Raw genomic sequence first — 21,282 nt, 5'->3', positions numbered from 1 at the left:
TACATATTAGGCACATTTTGAAGATAAGGAAATGGGCTTTGTAAAGGCTATGTTGAGTTTTACTGCCAGGTTCTGGAAGAGCCCACAGCTGTCCCGGTTGCCCAGGATGCTCTTCTCCTAGCCCTCCCCACTAGCTACGACTTATCCTTCAGGTTCTCCTCAGTTCCCCTCAAAGGAGACTTCCCTATACCACCCCACCTCACCTAGTGAACTCACAGGCACATCACCTGGTTGTTCTTTCTTTGTAAGAATCACTTCTCTAAACTACCTTGAATATTCTTTATGACAATGTATGCCTCAAGAGTGTAAATTCTTTGTCTCTCTTCTTCACCAATGTAATCTCCACATCGAAAAAGGGGCCTGGCACAGAGATGAATGAATGAACACTAACCTCCTCCCTCAGTACCTTGAACAAGTGATGAGTTCTCTCTGCTTTGTGCCTTTACACATGTGGTCCTCAGGGAGGTAAGCTGCCTCTCTACTCCTTTCTGCATTCCCTACCTCCCACTGCCTAGGACACTTTTAACTCAATTATTCAAGATGCAGTTCCAACACCGACCTTCCCTGAGAAACCATCCCCAATACCCCCTGGCTCTGGCCCGCAGGAGCCCACACTCTGTATCCTCCCAGAGCTCTCTATTCTAGATGCTGATGTACCCTCTGCGGTCCTCAGTCTGTCCAATGGACTGTGTCCTAGTGGGAGGAACTACATCTCTGATCTGTAAATCACCAACTCTAAGCAGGGGGCTCTAAATGAATGAAAAGGTAAATACATGAATGAATTTGGCAGGTCATCTTATATAGTTCCTAATCCTTAATTTGATACTTTTGTGCTCTCCCTGACTTTAACTCCAGCCCACCCCAAATTCAACCATTCTATTTCAGAAATATCATGCAGATTGACAGCATGATAAAATATTACCTGTATAATTTGATAAGGAGCCCTTTTTATTTTCTCTCCCCCAATTGCTTGCCATGTGGCTCAAAATTAACTGATAAGAATCACTGATAAATAATCACAAAAAATACCAGGTTAAAATACCATTTGTGCGGCTGGGCGCAGTGGCTCATGCCTGTAATCCTAGCACTGTGGGAGGCTGAGGCAGATGGATCACCTGAGGTCAGGAGTTCGAGACCAGCCTGGCCAACATGGTGAAACCCCATCTCTACTAAAAAATACAAAAATTAGCCGGGTGTGGTGGCACGTGCCTGTAATCCCAGCTACCCAGGAGGCTGAGGCAGGAGAATCCCTGGAATCCAGGAGGCGAAGGCTGCAGTGAGCCGAGATCGTGCCACTGCACTCCAGCCTGGGCAACACAGCAAGACTCCATCTCAGAAAAAAAAAACACAATTTGTGGTCACTCATCGGATAGACCCAATACCTGAATCTTCATAACATCTAAAGAGACTGTCATACAGAGCACTGCTGAAATGAACAAGTTGTTATATTTTTTAATATCTAATTACCATAAACTGTAGCAGCTGGTATTAAATATACATGACACTGACTTTATAACTCTGAGTTAATCTTTAGTTATAATAATAATTATTTCATTTTTCAGCTTCATAAAGCATATTTGGTGAATTTATCTTTAATCATGTTTTTCTTACTGACAAGCACATGTTCCACTGTCAAATGCAATACTCCCAGGCTTTCCATCTCTAGTCCTCAGACATGTCTTCTTCAATCAGAGTCACTTCTAGGCCATATCAGGCTTGGATGGCACCAGACTCAGGACTGCACCTTTCTAAATGCACACGCCTCATATCTGGACCTTTTCTTTTTTTTTTTTTTTTCTTTAGAGACGAGGTCTCACTATGTTACCCAGGCTGGTCTTAAACTTCCTAGGCTCAAGTGATCCTCCCGCCTTGGCCTCCCAAAGTGCTGGGATTACAGGCATGAGCCACTGTGCCCAGCTTGTAATTGAGTCTTAAACACTGATTTGTATGGGCCAATCTGGCTTTGTTTTGTGGGCTATTCCCTAATTAAATGAGTTGTTTTCAGCTAATAGTCAGTTAAAAACACATCACAGTGGTTATTTCTCAAAACCTAAAACCGAAAAATTTTTAAAAACACAAAAAACAGGGCCGGGCACAGTGGCTCAGCCTGTAATCCCAGCACTTTGGGAAGCCAAGGCAGGCGGATCAGGAGGTCAAGAGATCGAGAACATCCTGGCCAACATGGTGAAACCCCATCTCTACTACAAATACAAAAATTAGCTGGACATGGTGGTGCGTGCCTGTAGTCCCAGCTACTTGAAAGGCTGAGGCAGGAGAAACACCTGAACCATGGAGGTGGGGGTTGCAGTGAGCCGAGATCACGCCACCGCACTCCAACCCGGTGTCAGAACGAGACTCCGTCTCAAAAAAAAAAAAAAAAAAAAAAAACACACACACACACACAAAACAAAAATCTCAAAGACGACGACTGTCCCCTTCTTTTGTACCTTTTCTCGGATTTCCAGAGCTCTTTTACACAACGGCTCTGCTTCTTTGTACTTCCCTCTTTTACCATAAAGGACTGCAAGGTTATTCAAAGTTGCCGCCACCTGTCAACACAGAGAGAACCACTAAGAATGGTAAAAGATAACCAAATAGAGTACATTTTTACACCACATATTCACTTATACTCAATCGATACAGTAAAGCATTCTTAGTTGGATAGAACAATATGACTTCAGTTAAAACGAAAAGCGCAATTCACTAGAGTATAGATTATACAAAGTAACACTGCAGAATACTAAAATTAAACAAATCAACATCAACAACGTAATACTGACTTTTTAAAAATTTCCCTGGAAGCCACAAAGCCAACCAAAACAGATTCATATGCCAATCTGACCAGATTTTAATGAAGTCAACGTAATTATTCAGAAAAAAATTTCTAGAAGGACATGCAATTTGATTTACAATCAAACAATACAGTTGGTGATCCATTTGAGGTGGGGTCATAAACAAATTAAGTGTGCTCTGGCCTGTCACTAGCACTAAGTGAAGACCTCCTACCTGCACCATCTAGGGAAAAGGCAGCGCTTAAACTTTCCCTGTTGAGTTTAATGGTAAAATGAGTTGGATAAAAGAAATATATGGGGAAAATAAAATATAAAAAGAATGAAAGAACTGGATATACAAACCGCAGGATGATCTTTGCCCAAAGTTTTCTCACGAATAGCCAAGGCATCATTCAGTAGGTTAGCTGCATCTTTGTATTTATTCTGATCCCTAAATGCAAAAACACACATTAAGTGTTTTAGATAAGTGTTTCAGATGTAGATCACTACAACTTTTTTTTTTTTTTTTTTTTTTTCAGACAGAGTCTCCCTCTGTTGCACAGGCTGGAGTGCAGTGGTGCCATCTTGGATCACTGCAACCTCCACCTCCCGGGTTCAAGCAATTCTCTGCCTCAGCCTCCTGAGTAGCTGGGATTACAGGCATCTGTCACCATGCCCGGCTAATTTTTGTATTTTTAGTAGAGACGGGATTTCACCATGTTGGCCAGGCTGGTCTCAAACTCCTGACCTCATGATCCACCCGCCTAGGCCTCCCAAAGTGCTGGGATTACAGGCATGAGCCACCGTGCCCGGCCTCACTACAGCTTTTTTAAATGTAATTTTCAACTACAGAAATAAAAGTTAAGCTTAAACTATTTAAGAAAAACCACAGGGCCGGTCGCGGTGGCTCACGCCTGTAATCCCACCACTTTGGGAGGCTGAGGCGGGTGGATCACGAGGTCAGGAGATCGAGACCATCCTGGCTAACATGGTGAAACCCCGTCTCTACTAAAAATACAAAAAAATTAGCCGGGTGTGGTAGCGGGCGACTTTAGTCCCAGCTACTCGGGAGGCTGAGGCAGGAGTATGGTGTGAACCTGGGAGGTGGAGCTTGCAGTGAGCAGAGATCGTGCCACTGCACTACAGCCTAGGCGACAGAGCGAGACTGTCTCAAAAAAATAAATAAATAAATAAAAAGATGGGCGTGGTGGCTCACACCTGTAATCCCAACACTTTGGGAGGCTGAGGCGGGCGGATCATGAGGTCAGGAGATCGAGACCATCCTTGCTAACATAGTGAAACCCTGTCTCCACTAAAAATACAAAAAAAATAGCCGGGCATGGCAGCGTGCACCTGTTGTCCCAGCTGCTGGGGACGCTAAGGCAGGAGAATGATGTGAACCCGGGAGGTGGAGCTTCCAGTGAGCATAGATCGCGCCACTGCACTCCAGCCTGGGTGACAGAGCAAGACTCCGTCTCAAAAGAAAAAAAAAAAAGAAAAAAGAAAAACCACAGGCTTATGGATGGAGAAAAAACACTGGAAGGAAATCCATCAATAAATGGACTGGCAAGGTGAACTCTGGAATCAGACCCAACTAGCTTCTGAACTTGACCTTCCCATCTAGGCCATTGGGAAGATAATGTCCCCACACTACAGTGTTGTCCTGCCTATGCCAGCTGGCCAGCACAGAATAAGTGCAACGGTCTAGAACAATGGACCAAGCTTGCATTTGGTATCAGACAGAATTAATTCTAGTGTCTGAGCTTGGGCTCTACCAGTTAATGGCTACACGGCTTTGGGTGCATTAAGTGACCTCATGCAGTCCCAGCCTTCCCATCTACAAAGCAAGTATATGATCTATTGCACAGTCTTGCTGTAAGAAGATGATATGCTACATGTATACTGAAAAAGTCTTTTAAAAAACAACAAACAAAGGTAAATATATTGTTGTGTCTGAACTTGGTACCCAATCTGCCTCCATTTTGTTGAGTATGGAGGAACAAAGACTCTTTCTTGATCAGAGTAAAACAGAAACACCCCAGAACCAGAAACTCTCAGTTTAAGCGTGCTACTCACTACTGATGTGACTGAGAACAAGTATTTTCATTTGCGACTTAGCACACATCTTTCTCAATTGAGTAGTAGTAACTGCCTGGCAAGGCTTTCCCCTGAAAAACGTGAGAAAGGTTAATAAGGCTTCTAGAACCTCTGAAGCACACTAATTCTGGCCAAGTATTAATATATTGTTGTTTCTTCTTTCATCCTATTACATCCTATTGTAAGCTGCCTCAAACTTTTTGTGAAAGTCAGCAAGTACAAAATAGAGTTCCAAAAAGTAGTGGCCAGGTCGGTGGCTCACATCTGCAATCCTAGCACTTTGGGAGGCTGAGGCGGACAGACTGCCTGAGCTCAGGAGTTCAAGATAAGCCTGGGCAACACAGTGAAACCCCATCTCTACTAAAATACAAAAAATTAGCCAGGCGTGGCGACATGCACCTGTAGTCCCAGCTACTCGGGAGGCTGAGGCAGGAGAATTGTAGCAAATGCAATTTAAAAATAAGCTACCAAAGCTGGGCATGGTGGCTCACACCTGTAATCCCAGCACTCTGGGAGGCCGAGGCGGGTGGATCACCCGAGGTCAGGAGTTCAAGATCAACCAACATGGCAAGACCCTGTCTCTACTAAAAATACAAAAATTAGCTGGGCGTGGTGGCAGGCACCTGTAATCCCAGCTACTCAGGCAGAAGAATTGCTTGAACCCAGGAGGCAGAGGTTGCAGTGAGCTGAAATTGTGCCACTGCACTCCAGCCTGGCCAACAAGAGTGAAACTCTGTGTAAAAATAAAATAAAATAAAATAAGCTACCTAAAATGTTATGAGAATTAAATGAGGCCAGACATGGTGGCTCACGCCTGTAATCTCAACACTTTGCGAGGCCAAGGCGGGTGGGTCACTTGAGGTCAGGACTTTGAGACCAGCCTGACCAAGATGATAAGACCCTGTCTCTACTAAAAATAAAAAAAATTAGCTGGGCATGCTGACGGGCGCCTGTAATCCCAGCTACTCGGGAGGCTGAGGCAGGAGAATCACTTGAACCTGGGAGGCAGAGGTTGCAATGAGCCAAGATGGTGCCATTGCACTCCAGCCTGGGCGACAGAGCAAGACTCCATATCAAAAAAAAAGAAAAGAAAAAAAATGGCCAGGCACAGTGGCTCACGCCTGTAATCCCAGCACTTTGGGAGGCCGGGGTGGGTGGAATCGCCTGAACCCGGGAGGCAGAGGTTGCAGTGAGCTGAGATCACGCCACTGCACTCCAGCCAGGGGTACAAGAGCGAGACTTCGTCTCAAAAAAAAAAAAAAAAAAAAAAAAAAAAGAATTAAATGAGATGAGGTATACTAAGCACTTCTGTAAATGATGACATATTATAAAATGTCTGAGACTATTAGTTAGCAGTGGTTCTCAGGTGTGGTCCCAAACCAACAGCAGTCAGCCTCGACTGGAACTTATTAGAACCCAGACCTACCCTAGCACTGCTGAATCAGAAACTCTGGGAGTGGGACCAGCACACTGTGATTTGTTAAATCAAGTGGGCTTAAGAAGCCCACCAAGGGCCGGGCACGGTGGCTCACGCCTGTAATCCCAGCACTTTGGGAGGCCAAGGTGGGCAGATCACGAGGTCAAGAGATGGAGACCATCCTGGCTCACACAGTGAAACCCCGTCTCTACTAAAAATACAAAAAATTAGCCGGGTGCGGTGGCGGGTGCCTGTAGTCCCAGCTACTCGGGAGGCTGAGGCAGGAGAATGGCGTGAACCCAGGAGGCGGAGCTTGCAGTGAGCCGAGATAGCGCCACTGCACTCCGGCCTGGACAAAAGAGCGAGACTCCGTCTCAAAAAAAAAAGCCCACCAAGAACTCAAATTCAAAAGAAAACAAAAATAGAATACTAAAGCATTAAAATCCTAACAGAAAAATGTGCAAGGTAACAGGAAATTCACAGAAGGATACAAATGACTAAAAATACATAATCAAAGAAATACAAATTAAAACACAATGCATACTCTATCTCCACCAACAGAACAGAGCCCCCCACCTCCAGGGTGGCGCCTGTGCGGCAGGAGCATGGGCAGACACAGCCTTTCTGAGTGGCAGTTTGGCAGCAGGTCCCAAGGACTATAAAATGTTTATACTCTAACCCGTCTTAGGAATTTATCCTAAAAAAAGAAATACATGGCTGGGCACAGTGGCTTACACCTGTAATCCTAGCACTTTGGGAGGCCGAGGAGGGTGGATCACCTGAGGTCAGGAGTTTTGAGACCAGCCTGGCCAATACAACAAAACACTCTCTACTAAAAAATACAAAAAATTAGCGGGGCCTGGTGGCAGGTGCCTATAATCCCATCTACTTGGGAGGCTGAGGCAGGAGAAATGGTTGAACTCCAGAGGCTGAGGTTGCAGTGGGCCGAGATCAGTCCACTGCACTCTAGCCTGGGCGACAAGAGCAAAACTCCATCAAGACACAGGAAAAAAGATTGGGAAGGAAGGAAGGAAGGAGGGAGGGAAGGGAGGGAAGGGAGGGAAGGGAGGGAGGGAGGGGAGGGAGGGGAGGGAGGGGAGGGAGGGAAGGGAGGGAGGGAGGGAAGGGAGGGAGGGAGGGAGGGAGGGAGGGAAATCCATCAGTCAGTCCTGGCCAGAGGAAGGAAGGAAGGAAGGAAGGAAGGGAGGGAGGGAGGCAGGGAAATCAATCAATCAATCCTGGCCAGGCGTGGTACCTCGCAGCTCACATCTATAATCCCAGCACTTTGGGAAGCCAAGGTGGAGGATCATTTGGAGCCCAGGAGGTTGAGACCAGCCTGAGCAACATGGTGAGACTCCATCTCTACAATCAATCAATCAATCCAAAATCTTGAACAAACCTTATAAAGATCAGTAAAATATTAAAGGCAAAAAAAAAAAAAGCTTAAAATTATGTGTCCCTTAATACAAGAATGATGAAATAACAAGCTGAAAGGTAGAATACTCAATATGAATACAGATGTAGCTACTATTTTTTTTCCAAACATCTACGCACGTGGGTCAACTCTCACACTATAATGCTAGGGAAAAACACAAGACTGACAGAGGCCATGGCATCCCCAGCACCCAGCAGCGATGTGTGTGCCCATGTACGCTGTGCACAACAAAAACCTAGTTATGCTTACTTAACTCATTTATATTAATAATATCCAGTGCTGTCCAGAAACTTCCATATGTTTTAATGGGCATATAAGTTTAAAAAATAAAAAAAAAAAAACCTTGGCCAAGTGCAGTGGTTCACACCTGTAATCCTAGCACTGTAGGGTACCCAGCTGAGCAGATCACTTATGCCCAGGAGTTTGAGACCAGCCTGGGCAACATGGCAAAACGCTGTCTCTACAAAATATATAAAATTTAGCTGGGTGTAGTGGTGCATGCCTGTGGTCCTAGCTACTCAGGAAGGTGAGGCAGGAAGATTGCTTGAGGCCAGGAGTCGGAGGTTGCAATAACCCATGATCACGTCACTGAATGAGACCCTATCTCAAAAAAAAATTTTTTTTGGAATGAAATGTCTCAATCTATTAAGAGCTAAATGCAAATATCTCTGATTAAGAAATTCCTGCAGTGAAATATGCAAACAATTGGCCAGGCACAGTGACTCATACCTGTAATCCCAGCACTTTGGATGGCCGAGGCAGAAGGATCACTTGAGGTCAGGAGTTTGAGACCAGCCTGGCCAACATGGTGAAACTCCGTCTCTACTAAAAATACAGAAGTCAGCCAGGCATGGTGGCGCGCGCTTGTAATCCCAGCTACTCAGGAGGCTGAAGCAGGAGAATCACTTGAACTCAGGAAGCAGAGGTTGCAGTGAGCTGAGATCGCACCACTGCACTCCAGCCTGGGTGACAGAGCCAGACTCTCTCTCAAAAAAAAAAAAGAAAATATGCAAAGAATCTCAACATTCACCAACAGGAAAACAGTCAAAAAATGTCCACAATGTCCACGAAACCCTGCTGCATAGTCACGGGGCAGACCAAGCTGCTGACAAACTACAGAGCCAAAGGGCACGGCCTCATTTTAAATAGTGTTGTTATAACTGGGGGCTTACTTTCTTATTTGTGTGTTTTTATTTTATCAACTTTCAAAACTTATTTTTAAAGAAATCACTTATGCGTGCGGGTAGTCAAATCACGCATTTCTCTTCAAGCGTCATTAGGCCCTGTACTCTTCTCTTCCTCCACGTCCTCCTCCTTGCTCAGGTTCCCCTCGACCCACCCCAACAACCTCAATCCTGTCCCAACAGGACACCCTGCCTCCGGCTCCAGCCCCCAACTGCATCCTAGGCACTGAGCCAAAGGAACTCTTCTACCACACAACTCAGAGCCCACCACTCCCCTGGGGCATCCTTCAACAGGGGTGAAAGGGTTAGGGGAGCACACAAGGGGCAAAGGGCAAGTTGAATCCTGGATTCCAAAAGGAGGTACAGCGTACCAGGCCTCAGAAGGCAGGAAGACACTGCCAGGCCAAGTGGGAAGGCTATTTAGACAAAAGAAGCCGCCTGCACAGGGTCTTGTGGAAAAGGTTAAAACAGCTTCGTTTGGCTGGCGTGAGGGGTACACTGCAGGCTATTCTAAACAAGCTGAACTGAGTGGTCACGGGCAGCGTCTGTTCTGATTCAGTGACACCCACAAAGCTTGCTAAATAGGCTGGGCGCAGTGGCTCACGCCTGTAATCCCAGCACTTTGGGAGGCCGAGGCGGGCGGATCACGAGGTCAGGAGATCGAGACCATCCTGGTTAACACGATGAAACCCCATCTTTACTAAAAATACAAAAAAATTAGCCAGGCGTGGTGGCGGGCGCCTGAAGTCCCAGCTACTTGGGAGGCTGAGGCAGGAGAATGGCGTGAACCCAGGAGGCGGAGCTTGCAGTGAGCCGAGATCGCACCACTGCACTCCAGCCTGGGTGACCGAATGAGACTCTGTCTCAGAAAAAAAAAAAAGCTTGCTAAATATTTTTAATGTAACCCCTGTTTAAAGAGAAGTGGATGTGGTGGAAAAGTAGTTTATATAGATACATAAAAATATATTTTAAGGGACAAGATGGTTAAAAACATTGTCTCTAGGTAAAACTCAGTAGGTAAACAGAAGTGACTAGCCTGTACACCAAGGCCAGGATGTTGAGCATGGTGGCCACGTCCGGGTGGTCGTGTCCTGAAGTCTTCTCCAGGTCCTCCAGGGCCTGCTTGCAGAGGGGCACAGCTACCTCGTAGCGCCCCTGCGAGGCGTACTGGATCACCAGGTTGTGGAGCGTCCGCAGCCGCGCGGGGATCTCGTAGCCGCCCTGCTGGGCAGCCGCGGCTGCACTGCTGTGCTGCTGCTGGACTGCACCGAGAAAGTTCACTTCAGATGGGTTTTCAAAGACAATTATCCAGATGAGTCAGTTTCTTTAAAATTATCTTTACTAGCTTTGGTTCAGGTTAGTACTTGGCCCCCAGTGCTATTTAAATCTTTTCCTAGTACTGCCTGGGCAGGCAGGATAAGAGTAGTGACTAGCGTCAGGGACGGCACCATGGCCACTCAGTCCATGAGACTCCTCTCGGCGCTATGAAACAAGCAGAATAAGTAATTCTGACCTCTTTACCCCATAAGAATCTGCAGATCACGCCTGAACTGCACATGCATGCCGCTGTATCCTAGGGTCTGCTCTAGCATATTCCTGTATCCCAACACACAACACAAATTATTTTGGAAAACCAAAGGCAACCCTGCTCTGGTGGTACTTCCTCCAGACAGGCCGCATGCACTAAGGCTGCCACTGATTGCTATGACCGTGTTCTAAGGGGAAAACACCTCTCTCCTGCACTCAGTAACATTCCCACATCACCCATCACTCACTTCCTTGCCCTGGGTCGTCTTCATCATTGGGGAAAAGGTCATCCAGAGGCTCTTTGGTAGAATCAGTGTCTTTGTCCTCCTATAAAACAGACCCAGCACAACGCTTCATCTTACATGTACTATACACATCCTGTCCTGAAAATTTTTAATATTAAATACATTTTAACTAAGAATCTTAGAAAAGGTGATCAGTTTTTAACATCAAATGTAGGATCGCCGACGATCTGGCTTATCCATCAGTTGAACAGGAGTAATGAAAAGCTTGCTAGACTAGAACACAAATACTCAAGTGCAGACCAGAGTTTGACGAAATGGGCCATGGCTGCATTTCCATGCCTCAGATCCTTCTCCTGCGCTCTGAGGGAGGTCTAGGAGAGCAGGAAAAACTGACTCAAAATAAAATCTGATTTGGGAACCAAACATGCAGCAACAGGTGAAAATGGTGCATCTCTGATCCCCAGAGAAGTGGAGGGGCTAGATTCCTCACCACCACAATCGGCTCCGGGGCAGGATCCCTGGGAGCAGTTTGAAACCTCCCAACTTTAAAGGCCTGTGACCCATGTTTCCCCACATATTGCTGATTAGTCAAGGAAATAAAATCAGAAACTACATAATGGAAAAGACAGGTAACAGCCTGACCAGTAAGAAACTAGCTTCGTCATGGGGCAGATGAACACTGTTTGGCTCCGGAAGGGAAAATGTGATAAAGACACATTGCTTTTAGAATATTCCTGTCTGGGATGCATAATCCAGGCATTAGACGACCCCCAACTGAGGAATGATGGGCGAAATAACTGGCCTGCATTCTTCAAAAACACGAATGTCATGAAAGACAACCAGCGATGGAGGCCCCATTCCATGTGAAAGGCCACTCCAGAGATGTGGCAGCCACATGCAGGATGTGCCCCTGAACTGGACCCTGGGACACAGTGCAACAATGCCATGAAGGATGCTGTTGGCAGTTAACAAAAGGAGAGTATGAGCTGCAGAGAGGAGATACTGGGTCTGTGTGCAACCTCCTGAGTGCCCTTGGCCCTGGACTGCCACAGGAGAAGCCCTCACCCTAGGGAAAGACGCCCAGCAGCAGTAAGCAGCCGTGGCACGTGCTATGCCACTGTGTGAACAGGGTTCAGAAGAAACAGGCACTCGTAAGTACTCTGGAAAGGGTAAGGGGAGTCAGCTCATTGGATGTTTTCTCCAAGTTTAACAGTTTTTCAAAATAATAAATTTTAAAAGTCTCCGATCCTACGAAACCAGCTTTCTTCTTCTCAACATCCTCCAGTGTCCCAGGTCAATCACTGCTGGCATCGACATCTGCAAAGTACTTGCATTTCCATAGCACTCTAGAGCAAGCACATCTTTTATTTATTTATTTATTTATTTATTTATTTATTTATTGCTTGTTTTTTTGACACAGGGTCTTCCTCTGCCACCCAAGCTGGAGTACAGTGGCATGATCTTGGCTCACTGCAACCTCCGCCTCCCAGGTTCCAACGATTCCATGCCTCAGCCTCCCGAGTAGGTGGGACCACAGGTGCACTCCACCACACCCAGCTAATTTTTTTGTATTTTTTCATAGAGATGCGGTTTTGCCATGTTGGCCAGGCTGGTCTGGAACTCCTGGCCTCAGGTGATCCGCCCGCCTCAGCCTCCCAGAGTGTTGGGATTACAGCATGAGCCACCGCATCGGCCTGAATTTTTTTTTTTTTTTGAGACAGAGCTTTACTCTGTCGTCTAGACTGGAGTGCAGTGGCGTGATCTTGGCTCACTGCCATCTCCATCTCCTGGGTTCAAGCGATTCTCCTGCCTCAGCCTCCTGAGTAGCTGGAATTACAGGTATGTGCCACCATGCTTGGCTAATTTTTGTATTTTTAGTAGAGATGGGGTTTCACTATATTGGCCAGGCTGTCCTCCAACTCCTAACCTCAGGTGATCTGCCTGCCTCGGCCTCCCTAAGGGCTGGGATTACAGGCATGAGCCACCGCGCCCAGCCACATCTTTTAAATCAAAACATTTAGTTGGCCCCTAACCTAGAGGAGATGTGAGGGAGGAATATGGTAAGCCTTTTGAAATAGCATCCTGTCAACTAAACCGTGTTCTCCTCAAATTCCTGTGTTAAAGCCGTAACCCCCAGTGTAATGGTATTTAGAGATGAAACCTTTGGGAGGTGATTAGGATAAGATGAGCTGGAAAGTGTGGGCCCTCATGATGGGATTAGTGCCCTTATAAAAAGAGACACCAGAGAGCTTACTCCCTCTCTCTCTGTACCATATGAGAACACAAAGAGATGGCAGCAGTCTGCAAGCCAGAAAGAAGGCCCTCGCCAGAACCGGACCCTGCTGGTACCCTGATCTTGGACTTCCAGAACTATGAGAAAATAAATGTTAAGCCATCCAGCCCGTGGTATTTGTTACAGTAGCCCAAGCAGATGAAGACAGAGGGGAAATATAGGTTTGCTGGTGCTACGCAAAAAACTGTTTCAGTAGTCTTAGGATGGGGATTTGAACGAGAGACACAAATGTGCACCTCTCTAGTATTCTGATTATGTACATGAACATGTCTGGCATCATACAGGTATTTAAAAAACCTTAGTTCCAAATGCAACGTGGAACATTGGACTAGGTCCTAGCACAGAAAAGAGATACTAGTGGAAGGCCTGGTGACATCCAACCAAGTCTGTGTTTCAGTTAACAGTAAAGTATTGATGTTAGTGTCTTAGTTCTGACCACTGTTCTGTGATTATGGAAGACTAGGGGAGACTGGGTTACAGGCAAGTGAATTTTCTTCTCTAACTTTTCAACTTTTCAATCAATTTAAAATTATTCCATTGGGAACTTGAGAGAAGGGTAAAATTTTTAAAATTAAAAATAAGTAACATAAATTAATTCCAAAATTTAGAAATTTTCTTTAAAAGAAGTTAACTGAGGCCGGACGTGGTGGCTCATGCCTGTAATCCCAGCACTTTGGGAGGCCGAGGTCAGGGGATCACCTGAGGTCAGTAGTGGCCAACATGGTGAAACCCCGTCTCTACTTAGAATACAAAAATTAGCCAGGCGTGGCGGTACGCACCTGTAATCCCAGCTACTTGGGAGACTGAGGCAGGAGAATCGCTTGAACCCAGGAGGTGGAGGTTGCAGTGAGCCAAGATCGCGCCATTGCACTCCAGCCTGGGGCACAAGAGCAAGACTTCGTCTCGAAAGTGAAAAAAAAAGTAAAAAGAAGTTAACTGGCCGGGCGCAGTGGCTCACACCTGTAATCTCAGCACTTTGGGAGGCCAAGGCAGGCAGATCACAAGGTCAGGAGATCAAGACCATCCTGGCTAACACAATGAAACCCTATCTCTACTAAAAACACAAAAAATTAGCCAGACGTGGTGGTACACGCCTGTAGTCCCAGCTACTCGGGAGGCTGAGGCAGGAGAATCGCTTGAACCCGGGAGGCAGAGGTTGCAGAGAGCCAAGATCGTGCCACTGCACTCCAGCCTGGGCAACAGAGTGAGACTCCATCTCAAAAAAAAAAGTTAACTGAATCAGAAATAAATGTTGAATGAAAAATAACTGAGACTAGGATAAACATCCAAATAGAGCCAACTGAGAAAGAAGAAGGCTGGGCATGGTGGCTCCCACCTGGAATCCCAGCACTTTGGGAGGCTGAGGTGGGCAGATCACTTGAGGCCAGGAGTTCAAGACCAGCCTGGCTAAAATAGTGAAACCTCATTTCTACTAAAAAAAAAAAAAAAAAAAATACAAAAACTTAGCTGGGCATGGTGTCACGCACCTGTAATCCCAGCTACTCCGGAGGCTGAGGCAGGAGAATCACATGAACCCGGGAGGCGGAGGTTGCAGTGAGCCAAGATTGTGCCATTGCACTCCAGCCTGAGTGACAGAGCGAGACTCCTTGTAAAAAAAAGAAAAAGAAGAAAACCAAGATCCTTTCTTCCGCTGCAGATACAGGAAGATAAGCTGGCAAGGGAAGCCAAGGGGAGGATGAGAGAAGTGGCAAGAGAGCCAGGTGGTGTCCAGAGGGCCAGGGCAGTTTCAAAGAGAATGGCGATGCCAAGAGCACCCACCATAAGGGGCAGAGAGGTTGCCCAGAGTCCAGATTCAGACAGCCGGATTGGACTACTGCTAGACCAGCAGCTGATGGCATGGAAGCCAAGCTACAGAGGGGCAAGGAAGCTCCGGAGCCTAAGCTGGGGCAGACCTCGGGGCAGACCTCGTTGAAGGTAATGGTGTCTCTCTGGATTGTGGCTTCTATTTACAAAACATTTTTGCATGTTCTGGTCAATGTTCTAACATGAAAAGAATATGGCAAACAGAACCTCTATGACTTTCCCAGGGACTCCATTTTAAACATTAGCACCACATTTGCTGCAGAGCCACTCACCGATGGGGAAATGTCGTCATCATATTTTTTTAGCTGATTCATAAACTCCAGATGCTTCTTCTCCTCCTCCAGTTGAGCCACAGACTGCTCACTCTTCTGCAGTTTCTGCTGCGTGTTGGCCAGTTCATCCCGTAGCCACTGATTCTCCTGGCACAGACGACGAACCTGCGCACGCAGTTTCTGCTTCTCGGACTCCACAGCATTCAGGTGATTTGACAAAGCCATCATAACCTGAGCAGACAGAAACGTGTGCAACACTGTGGCACGTTGTCCAGCAAGAGTCCCCCCGACCTGTGCGAACATTCTGTGGCTGGGGCTGTAGCTTACACTCGCAGATATTTTCTCCGAAGTACACGTAAGTACAGTCTGCCATTTATTTCTCCTTTCCCCTTCAGCCACAGACTACATAGCAGGGTATGATAAAGAATATCACATGCTCAGAATGCCTACAAAAAAATACTTATTTTTTTGAAGAGCATGTCAAATGGACTAGCAATGAAAACACAGCTATCCTTCTGATGAAACTGTATTATTTTACTTTCTATCAAGATGGCCCCAACATAATTCTTTATAGGCCCTTTCCCACGTGTGTACACACATGCATGTCTGCACAGAGTGCAGGCTGGCGCAGGGCTGGAAGTGGGGGTCAGAGAACAGTGCACATACAAATCTTCCCTGATGTTCCAAGGTGAGAGAAGACACCTCTGTAGCTACCACCAAGAGTAAGAATGCACTGGTGCACTCATAAGCTTATGTTTATGTCATAAAATCCAGGGGTCACTCCAGGGCTCTGCCTACAGAGTGCTCACTAGTTTCTGGAACAGACCAGCATGAGGCTGTGGCAAGTTCCTAGGAGCATAAGAGCAGAAAGAGCTAGGAGGAGCTGGCTGGCTGCAATCTGTTCTCTCTTTAGAACATACATCTGCCCATCCCTCTCATAACAATAATAACCAGGTTATTATCCTCCTAGGTTTAAAACCTGAAACTCCAGAAGGTGGGACCTTTTCTTCCTTCTTTCTTTAAAACTCTTATCTGCGACACCAAAAAAGCACGTTTAAATTCATGTCACCTGTTCTCAAGATAACAGAACTTGAGAAATAATAGGTTCACAATACCCAAACAAAGCTACAGTTCTGCAACTCAAGTCTGTAACAGGGTTAGGATGAAGACTCTAAAATCAGGGTGTGGGCAGTCACTTCCTCAATGAAAGCAGAAACCGCTGGCCAGCAGCCCCTCTTCTGCTCTATTCACTCACTCAACTAGAGAATGCTAAGAAAGAAGCCAAGCTTTAGTATATTTAATTTTACCTAAGATATGCTGACAGAGCCAGAAGTTATCAGGAGAGAGAATTTAAAAACCTAGATGTTTCCAGTGTTTTCATCTCTATGTCAAGCATGATATTACAGAAACAAAGGTTAGTCAAAGATATGACGCAATCTGGCCCTGGGATTGCAGAGACCATCACCCACTGGCCAGTGGTGATGGTCCTTTTCTTCCTTAGGCTTAAGAACCTGCCACTGTAAGTGGGAAGACAACATTCCCCAGTCTCCCACTCACCCAGGTACAGCCATAAGGTCTGGCCAATGAAATGTAAGCACTGCTGTACACCGCATCATAGTAGCCTTCAAGGAAGGAGGCACGTCCTTCCTTTCCCTTTCCCTATGCTATAACAGGGCCACATGGAGCTCACCCTCAGTCCCCAAGACAGGCTGCCAAGGTGTAGTGTGGCAGATGTTAGGAGCCTGAGTATCCCCGATGACTGTGTAGCTACAGAACCCGTCCAGGATAGTATACCTCAGTACTTATTTGACAAACGTCTTATGGTTTAAGCTACTGTTTTTGTTTTTTTGATACTGGCAGCCAAATCAAATCCTAAATGATACATAGCAGTATCCACTACTTTGGCTCCGCTTTTCAAAATTCAGAGAGGCCCTGAGGTCAGGAGTTCAAGACCAGCCTGGCCAACATGGTGAAATCCCGTTTCTACTAAAAATACAAAAAATTAGCGAGGAATGGTGGTACGTGCCTGTAATCCCAGCTACTTGGGAGGCTGAGGCAGGAGAATCACTTGAACCCGGGGGACAGAGGTTGCAGTGATCCGAGATTGAGCCATTGCACTCCAGCCCGGGCGACGAGAGCAAACATTGTCTCAAAAAAATCAAAATCAAAATCAAATTCAGAGGCCAGGCATGGTGGCTCGCGCCTGTAAGCCCAACAATTTGCTGAGGCAGGCGGATCACGTGAGGTCGGAAGTTCAAGACCAGCCTAACCAACATGGAGAAACCCCATCTCTACTAAAAATACAAAATTAGCCAGGTGTGGTGGCGCATGCCTATAATCCCAGCTACTTGGGAGGCTGAGGCAGGAGAATCACTTGAGCCCGGGAGGCAGAGGTTGCAGTGAGCCGAGATTGCATCACTGCACTCCAGCCTGGGCAGCAAGAGCAAAACTCCATCTCAATCAATCAATCAATACAATTCTGATAGGCTGAAATCAATAGTAATTTATTAACATACAGAACACATGATCTGTTTTTTTTTTTGTTTTTTTCTTTGAGACAAAGTCTCGCTCTGTCACCCAGGCTGGAGTGCAGTGGCACAATTTTGGCTCCCTGCAACCTCTGCCTCCCAGGTTCAAGTGATTCTCCTGCCTCAAGCCTGCCTAGTAGCTGGATTACACACGCCAGCCACCAGGTCTGGCTAATTTTTGTATTTTTAGTAGAGTCAGGGTTTCGCCATGTTGGCCAGGCTGGTCTCAAACTCCTGACCTCAAGTGATCCACCTGCCTCGGCCTCCCAAAGTGCTTGGATTACAGGCCTGAGCCACACCGCACTGGGCCTGGATCTGTTATTCTATAACCATCTTTCCTCTTCTTTAGTGAAACTGCTTATTTCAAACAAGTCTCCATTTTACCATCAAAAGTTCCTGATAATGCCTGAGTCATTCTCAGTCGTACCTGTGCCTCACTCAGGCCGAGCTCCAACATCTCCAGTGACTTCCGGATCATGTTTGATTTCTCCTCCACCAAGTTACTTTCATCATCTTTCTTCAAACACTTCAGTGTCTCCAGCAAACTTTGTAAAATGGAATTGTGCTCATTCTTCAAAGCTTCCAGCCCCTGAATTACTTGCTTTGTCTTAGAAATAATTTCATCCTGTGTAAGCTTCTCCAACTTGTCTTCCTTTATGTACACCATTGTGGACATGTTGTCATACATTCTGGAATGAAAAAAGAAAAAGAAATTAGACCCCTCATTACAGGTTTCATTTCTGTTACATCAAGTAAATATGAAAATTTTTTAATTAACATTTTATAGGGGAATAATAAACATGGACATTTGTAATTCATGACCTTGAAATACCATATTCTGCACTGTTTCTGTTTTTCCTTTGCAGATACATTTAATTACTTTTCTGGTTTATGTCTCAATTCTTTTTTATGACAGCAACTGAAATTAATGCCAAAGATTAAAAGCAGCAAAACATCTAAATGGCATTTCCAAAACACATAGCCTGAGTGAACAACACTTTTTCTCAGAATGTTTGCAAGCCTTTTTCTCTTCCTAATGAAATGCAGAAAGAACACTACATTCTTGGTAAGATGTTTAACTGGACAAAGGCTTGAAAAGGAGTCACGCAGCTGGAAGAAGAAAGAAAAACCAGCCAAAGAACATGGAATAGGAAGAGCAGCAGGGGAGGAGCAGACCTGGAAGACACAGGGCATCAAGGACAGGTGCAGCACAGTCACCAGGCAGGCTCACAGATGAGGAGGGCACAGCGAAGCACCACCGGGGCCAGGCCCAGGGTGATGTGATGCAATGTCTGGAAGGGGCTTTCAAACACCAAAGTGAGAAAGAAAAGGGGGAGGAAAGGGGAATATAAAACAGCATCATTTGTGCTGTTGTGCCTGACAGCCGCTGCCACTGAGCAATGGTTCCCTCTGCTAGCCTCTCTCCTTTTTTATAAGTCTTAAAACCCCATCGTTAAGTTTAAAAAACAGAAAGATAATGAGCAGTGATCTTTTTGACAGAGTGACAGGGATGGAGGCGAGATTACACGTCAGAGTTATTTCCTTCATAGCACTGACACTGTCTGAAATCTTACGTTTCATGAAGTGTCTAATATCACCTTGAATATAAGCTCTTATTTAAAAAGGCAGGACAGCCAGGCATGGTGGCTCATTCCTATAATCCCAGCACTTTGGGAGACCAAGGCAGGCAGATCACTTGATGCCAGGAGTTCAAAACCAGCCTGGCCAACACGGCGAAACCCTGTCTCAACTAAAAATACAAAAATTAGCTGGGTGTGGTGGCACACGCCTGTGGTCCCAGCTACTCAGGCGGCTGAGGCATGAGAATCACTTGAGCCCGGGAGGCAGAGATTGCAGTGAGCCAAGATCTCGCTACTGCACTCCAGCCTGGGTGACAGACCGAGACTCTGCCTAAATAAATAAATAAAAATAAACAAAATAAAATTAGCTGGGTGTGGTGGTATGTGCAGGTATTCCTTGCTACCCAGGAGGCTCAGTGAGGCACAAGGATCGCTTGAGTCCAGGAATTTGAGGTGACAGTCAGCTATGATGGCACCACTGCACTCTAGACTGGGTGACGGAGCAAGACCCTGTCTCTTTAAAAAATTCCAAAAAAAAAAAAAAAAAAAAAAAAAAGGCAGGGACTTGATCTTGTAGGACTCCACAGCATCTAGGGGCAGCTCCTGGCCCAGACAGTCCATGTGGTGAATGGATGGACTGACAGACGCTGGATGAAGGGAAGAAAAGCTGAATCAGCAGATACAGACTATATATTCCAGGATTTTGGGGTGAAGCTGTGAGTGCTGGAGAATAGGGTCACGTTAGTCTCTGCATCACCAATTTCACACTGGAAAAATGACTTTTTTTTCCATAAATATGAAGACTAAATTCCTTTTAAAATTTGGAAGTTGTCTGTAAGACTATTCAGAAATCCACCTCCACTCCACTAATGAACAGCCCAGAAAACAACAAAAGAACAAACGCCGGCCAGGCACGGTGGCTCATGCCTGCAATCCCAGCACTTTGGGAGGCCAAGGCGGGCAGATCACGAGGTCAAGAGTTCGAGATCAGCCTGGCCAATACGGTGAAACCCCAGTCTCTACCAAAAATACAAAAATTAGCCGAGCCTGATGGCGCTCGCCTGTACTCCCAGCTACTCAGGAGGCTGAGGCAGGAGAATCGCTTGAAGCCAGGAGGCAAGAGTTGCAGTGAGCCGAGATCGCACCACTGCACTCCAGCCTGGGCAACAGAGGAAGATTCTGTCTCAAAAAAAAAAGAACAAACTGTCCTCTACCTGACAGTATGTTAACTGTTAGTATTTATTTAACACAGGGCTCTCCAGCTTCACTGTAGCAAATCCATGGTGTGCCAGGCTGGGAATATATTGCTGAACAATACTGCTGCTCCATTAGGGACCTCATCCATACTGTTCCATGATATATTCCCAGCCTGGCGCTCAATACACATTTGTAAAATGAGTGAAAGAAAACACTTAAGGACCAGTTTTCAACAAACAAGATTAAAATGTAGGTTAAAATGTTGATCTGAACATCTTTGAGGTTCCTATGACTGAAGGGAAGAAGGGTCTTCAGGAGGAGGAAAATAAAACTTAAGGCCTGTTTTTCCACCCTGACAACAAAGTATTTATGTATTATATCCAAATGATGCAACATATATTCTTTTATGTTTCCCAAACTAGCAGATGCAAGTGTTTTGCTAAAACTTACTCTGAGCTAAGCCCTAGAATGTACAGATTAATAAGGGCGTCGCCCTCAGGGACATGCGAGCTAGCAGAAGACAAGCTACACAAGCAGGTGCACAAAGACCTGAAGGCTCATGGACAGTGGCTGTGCGGCGGAACACGGTGGTGGGGGGCAATGGCCAACTGAGAGACGAAGGCTAGACAGAAGAAACCATTCCCAAGGGAAGCCAGTGTTATCAAGTAGCACCTCTCAAGGCTAGTAAGGGCTACTAAGATTGTTAAGGGCACTACCAGCCCGGCACGAAAGGGGAGCTGAGGCAGAGGTGTGACGGCACCCACTGCTGGCGAGCAGCTGCTCATCACTGCGGAGCCAGACCCAGTACCAAGGCTAGAGGAGGAGCACGGAGTGAGTGCACAAGAAACCTGCCCTCCAAGTGACCGTGGTATAGAAGCTAAGTACACGCGCCACTTCTTCAGAGGGAAACAG

The 21,282-nt window shown here is 46.1% G+C and overlaps 1 protein-coding gene and 1 long non-coding RNA gene across 41 annotated transcripts in view; one reads left to right on the top strand and one right to left on the bottom strand.

Annotated features, from left to right (window-relative positions):
* The window catches only part of KLC1 (kinesin light chain 1), a 71,046-nt gene that overhangs the window by 28,823 nt on the left and 20,941 nt on the right, over positions 1-21,282 (bottom strand). For all 40 annotated transcript variants that reach the window (XR_010123640.1, XR_010123641.1, XM_054449406.2 and 37 more), the window contains exons 2-7: positions 18,021-18,282; positions 15,066-15,296; positions 10,680-10,758; positions 9,941-10,166; positions 3,135-3,222; positions 2,448-2,549 (exon numbers count right to left, since the gene is read on the bottom strand). Coding sequence is in view for 38 of the 40 variants with exons in the window: in XM_054449406.2 (XP_054305381.1) it covers positions 2,448-2,549; positions 3,135-3,222; positions 9,941-10,166; positions 10,680-10,758; positions 15,066-15,296; positions 18,021-18,281 (987 nt within the window). In the remaining 2 variants the exon portion in view is untranslated. The remainder of the gene's footprint in view (positions 1-2,447; positions 2,550-3,134; positions 3,223-9,940; positions 10,167-10,679; positions 10,759-15,065; positions 15,297-18,020; positions 18,283-21,282) is intronic.
* LOC134738090 (uncharacterized) lies at positions 15,300-18,218 on the top strand. The gene is made up of 2 exons (XR_010123643.1): positions 15,300-15,420; positions 17,943-18,218. It is a non-coding gene; the product is annotated as an uncharacterized LOC134738090 (long non-coding RNA).

Source organism: Pongo pygmaeus, chromosome 15, assembly GCF_028885625.2.
Source record: "Pongo pygmaeus isolate AG05252 chromosome 15, NHGRI_mPonPyg2-v2.0_pri, whole genome shotgun sequence".
Taxonomy (NCBI): domain Eukaryota; kingdom Metazoa; phylum Chordata; class Mammalia; order Primates; family Hominidae; genus Pongo; species Pongo pygmaeus.
This window is presented reverse-complemented; position numbering and strand designations above follow the sequence as displayed.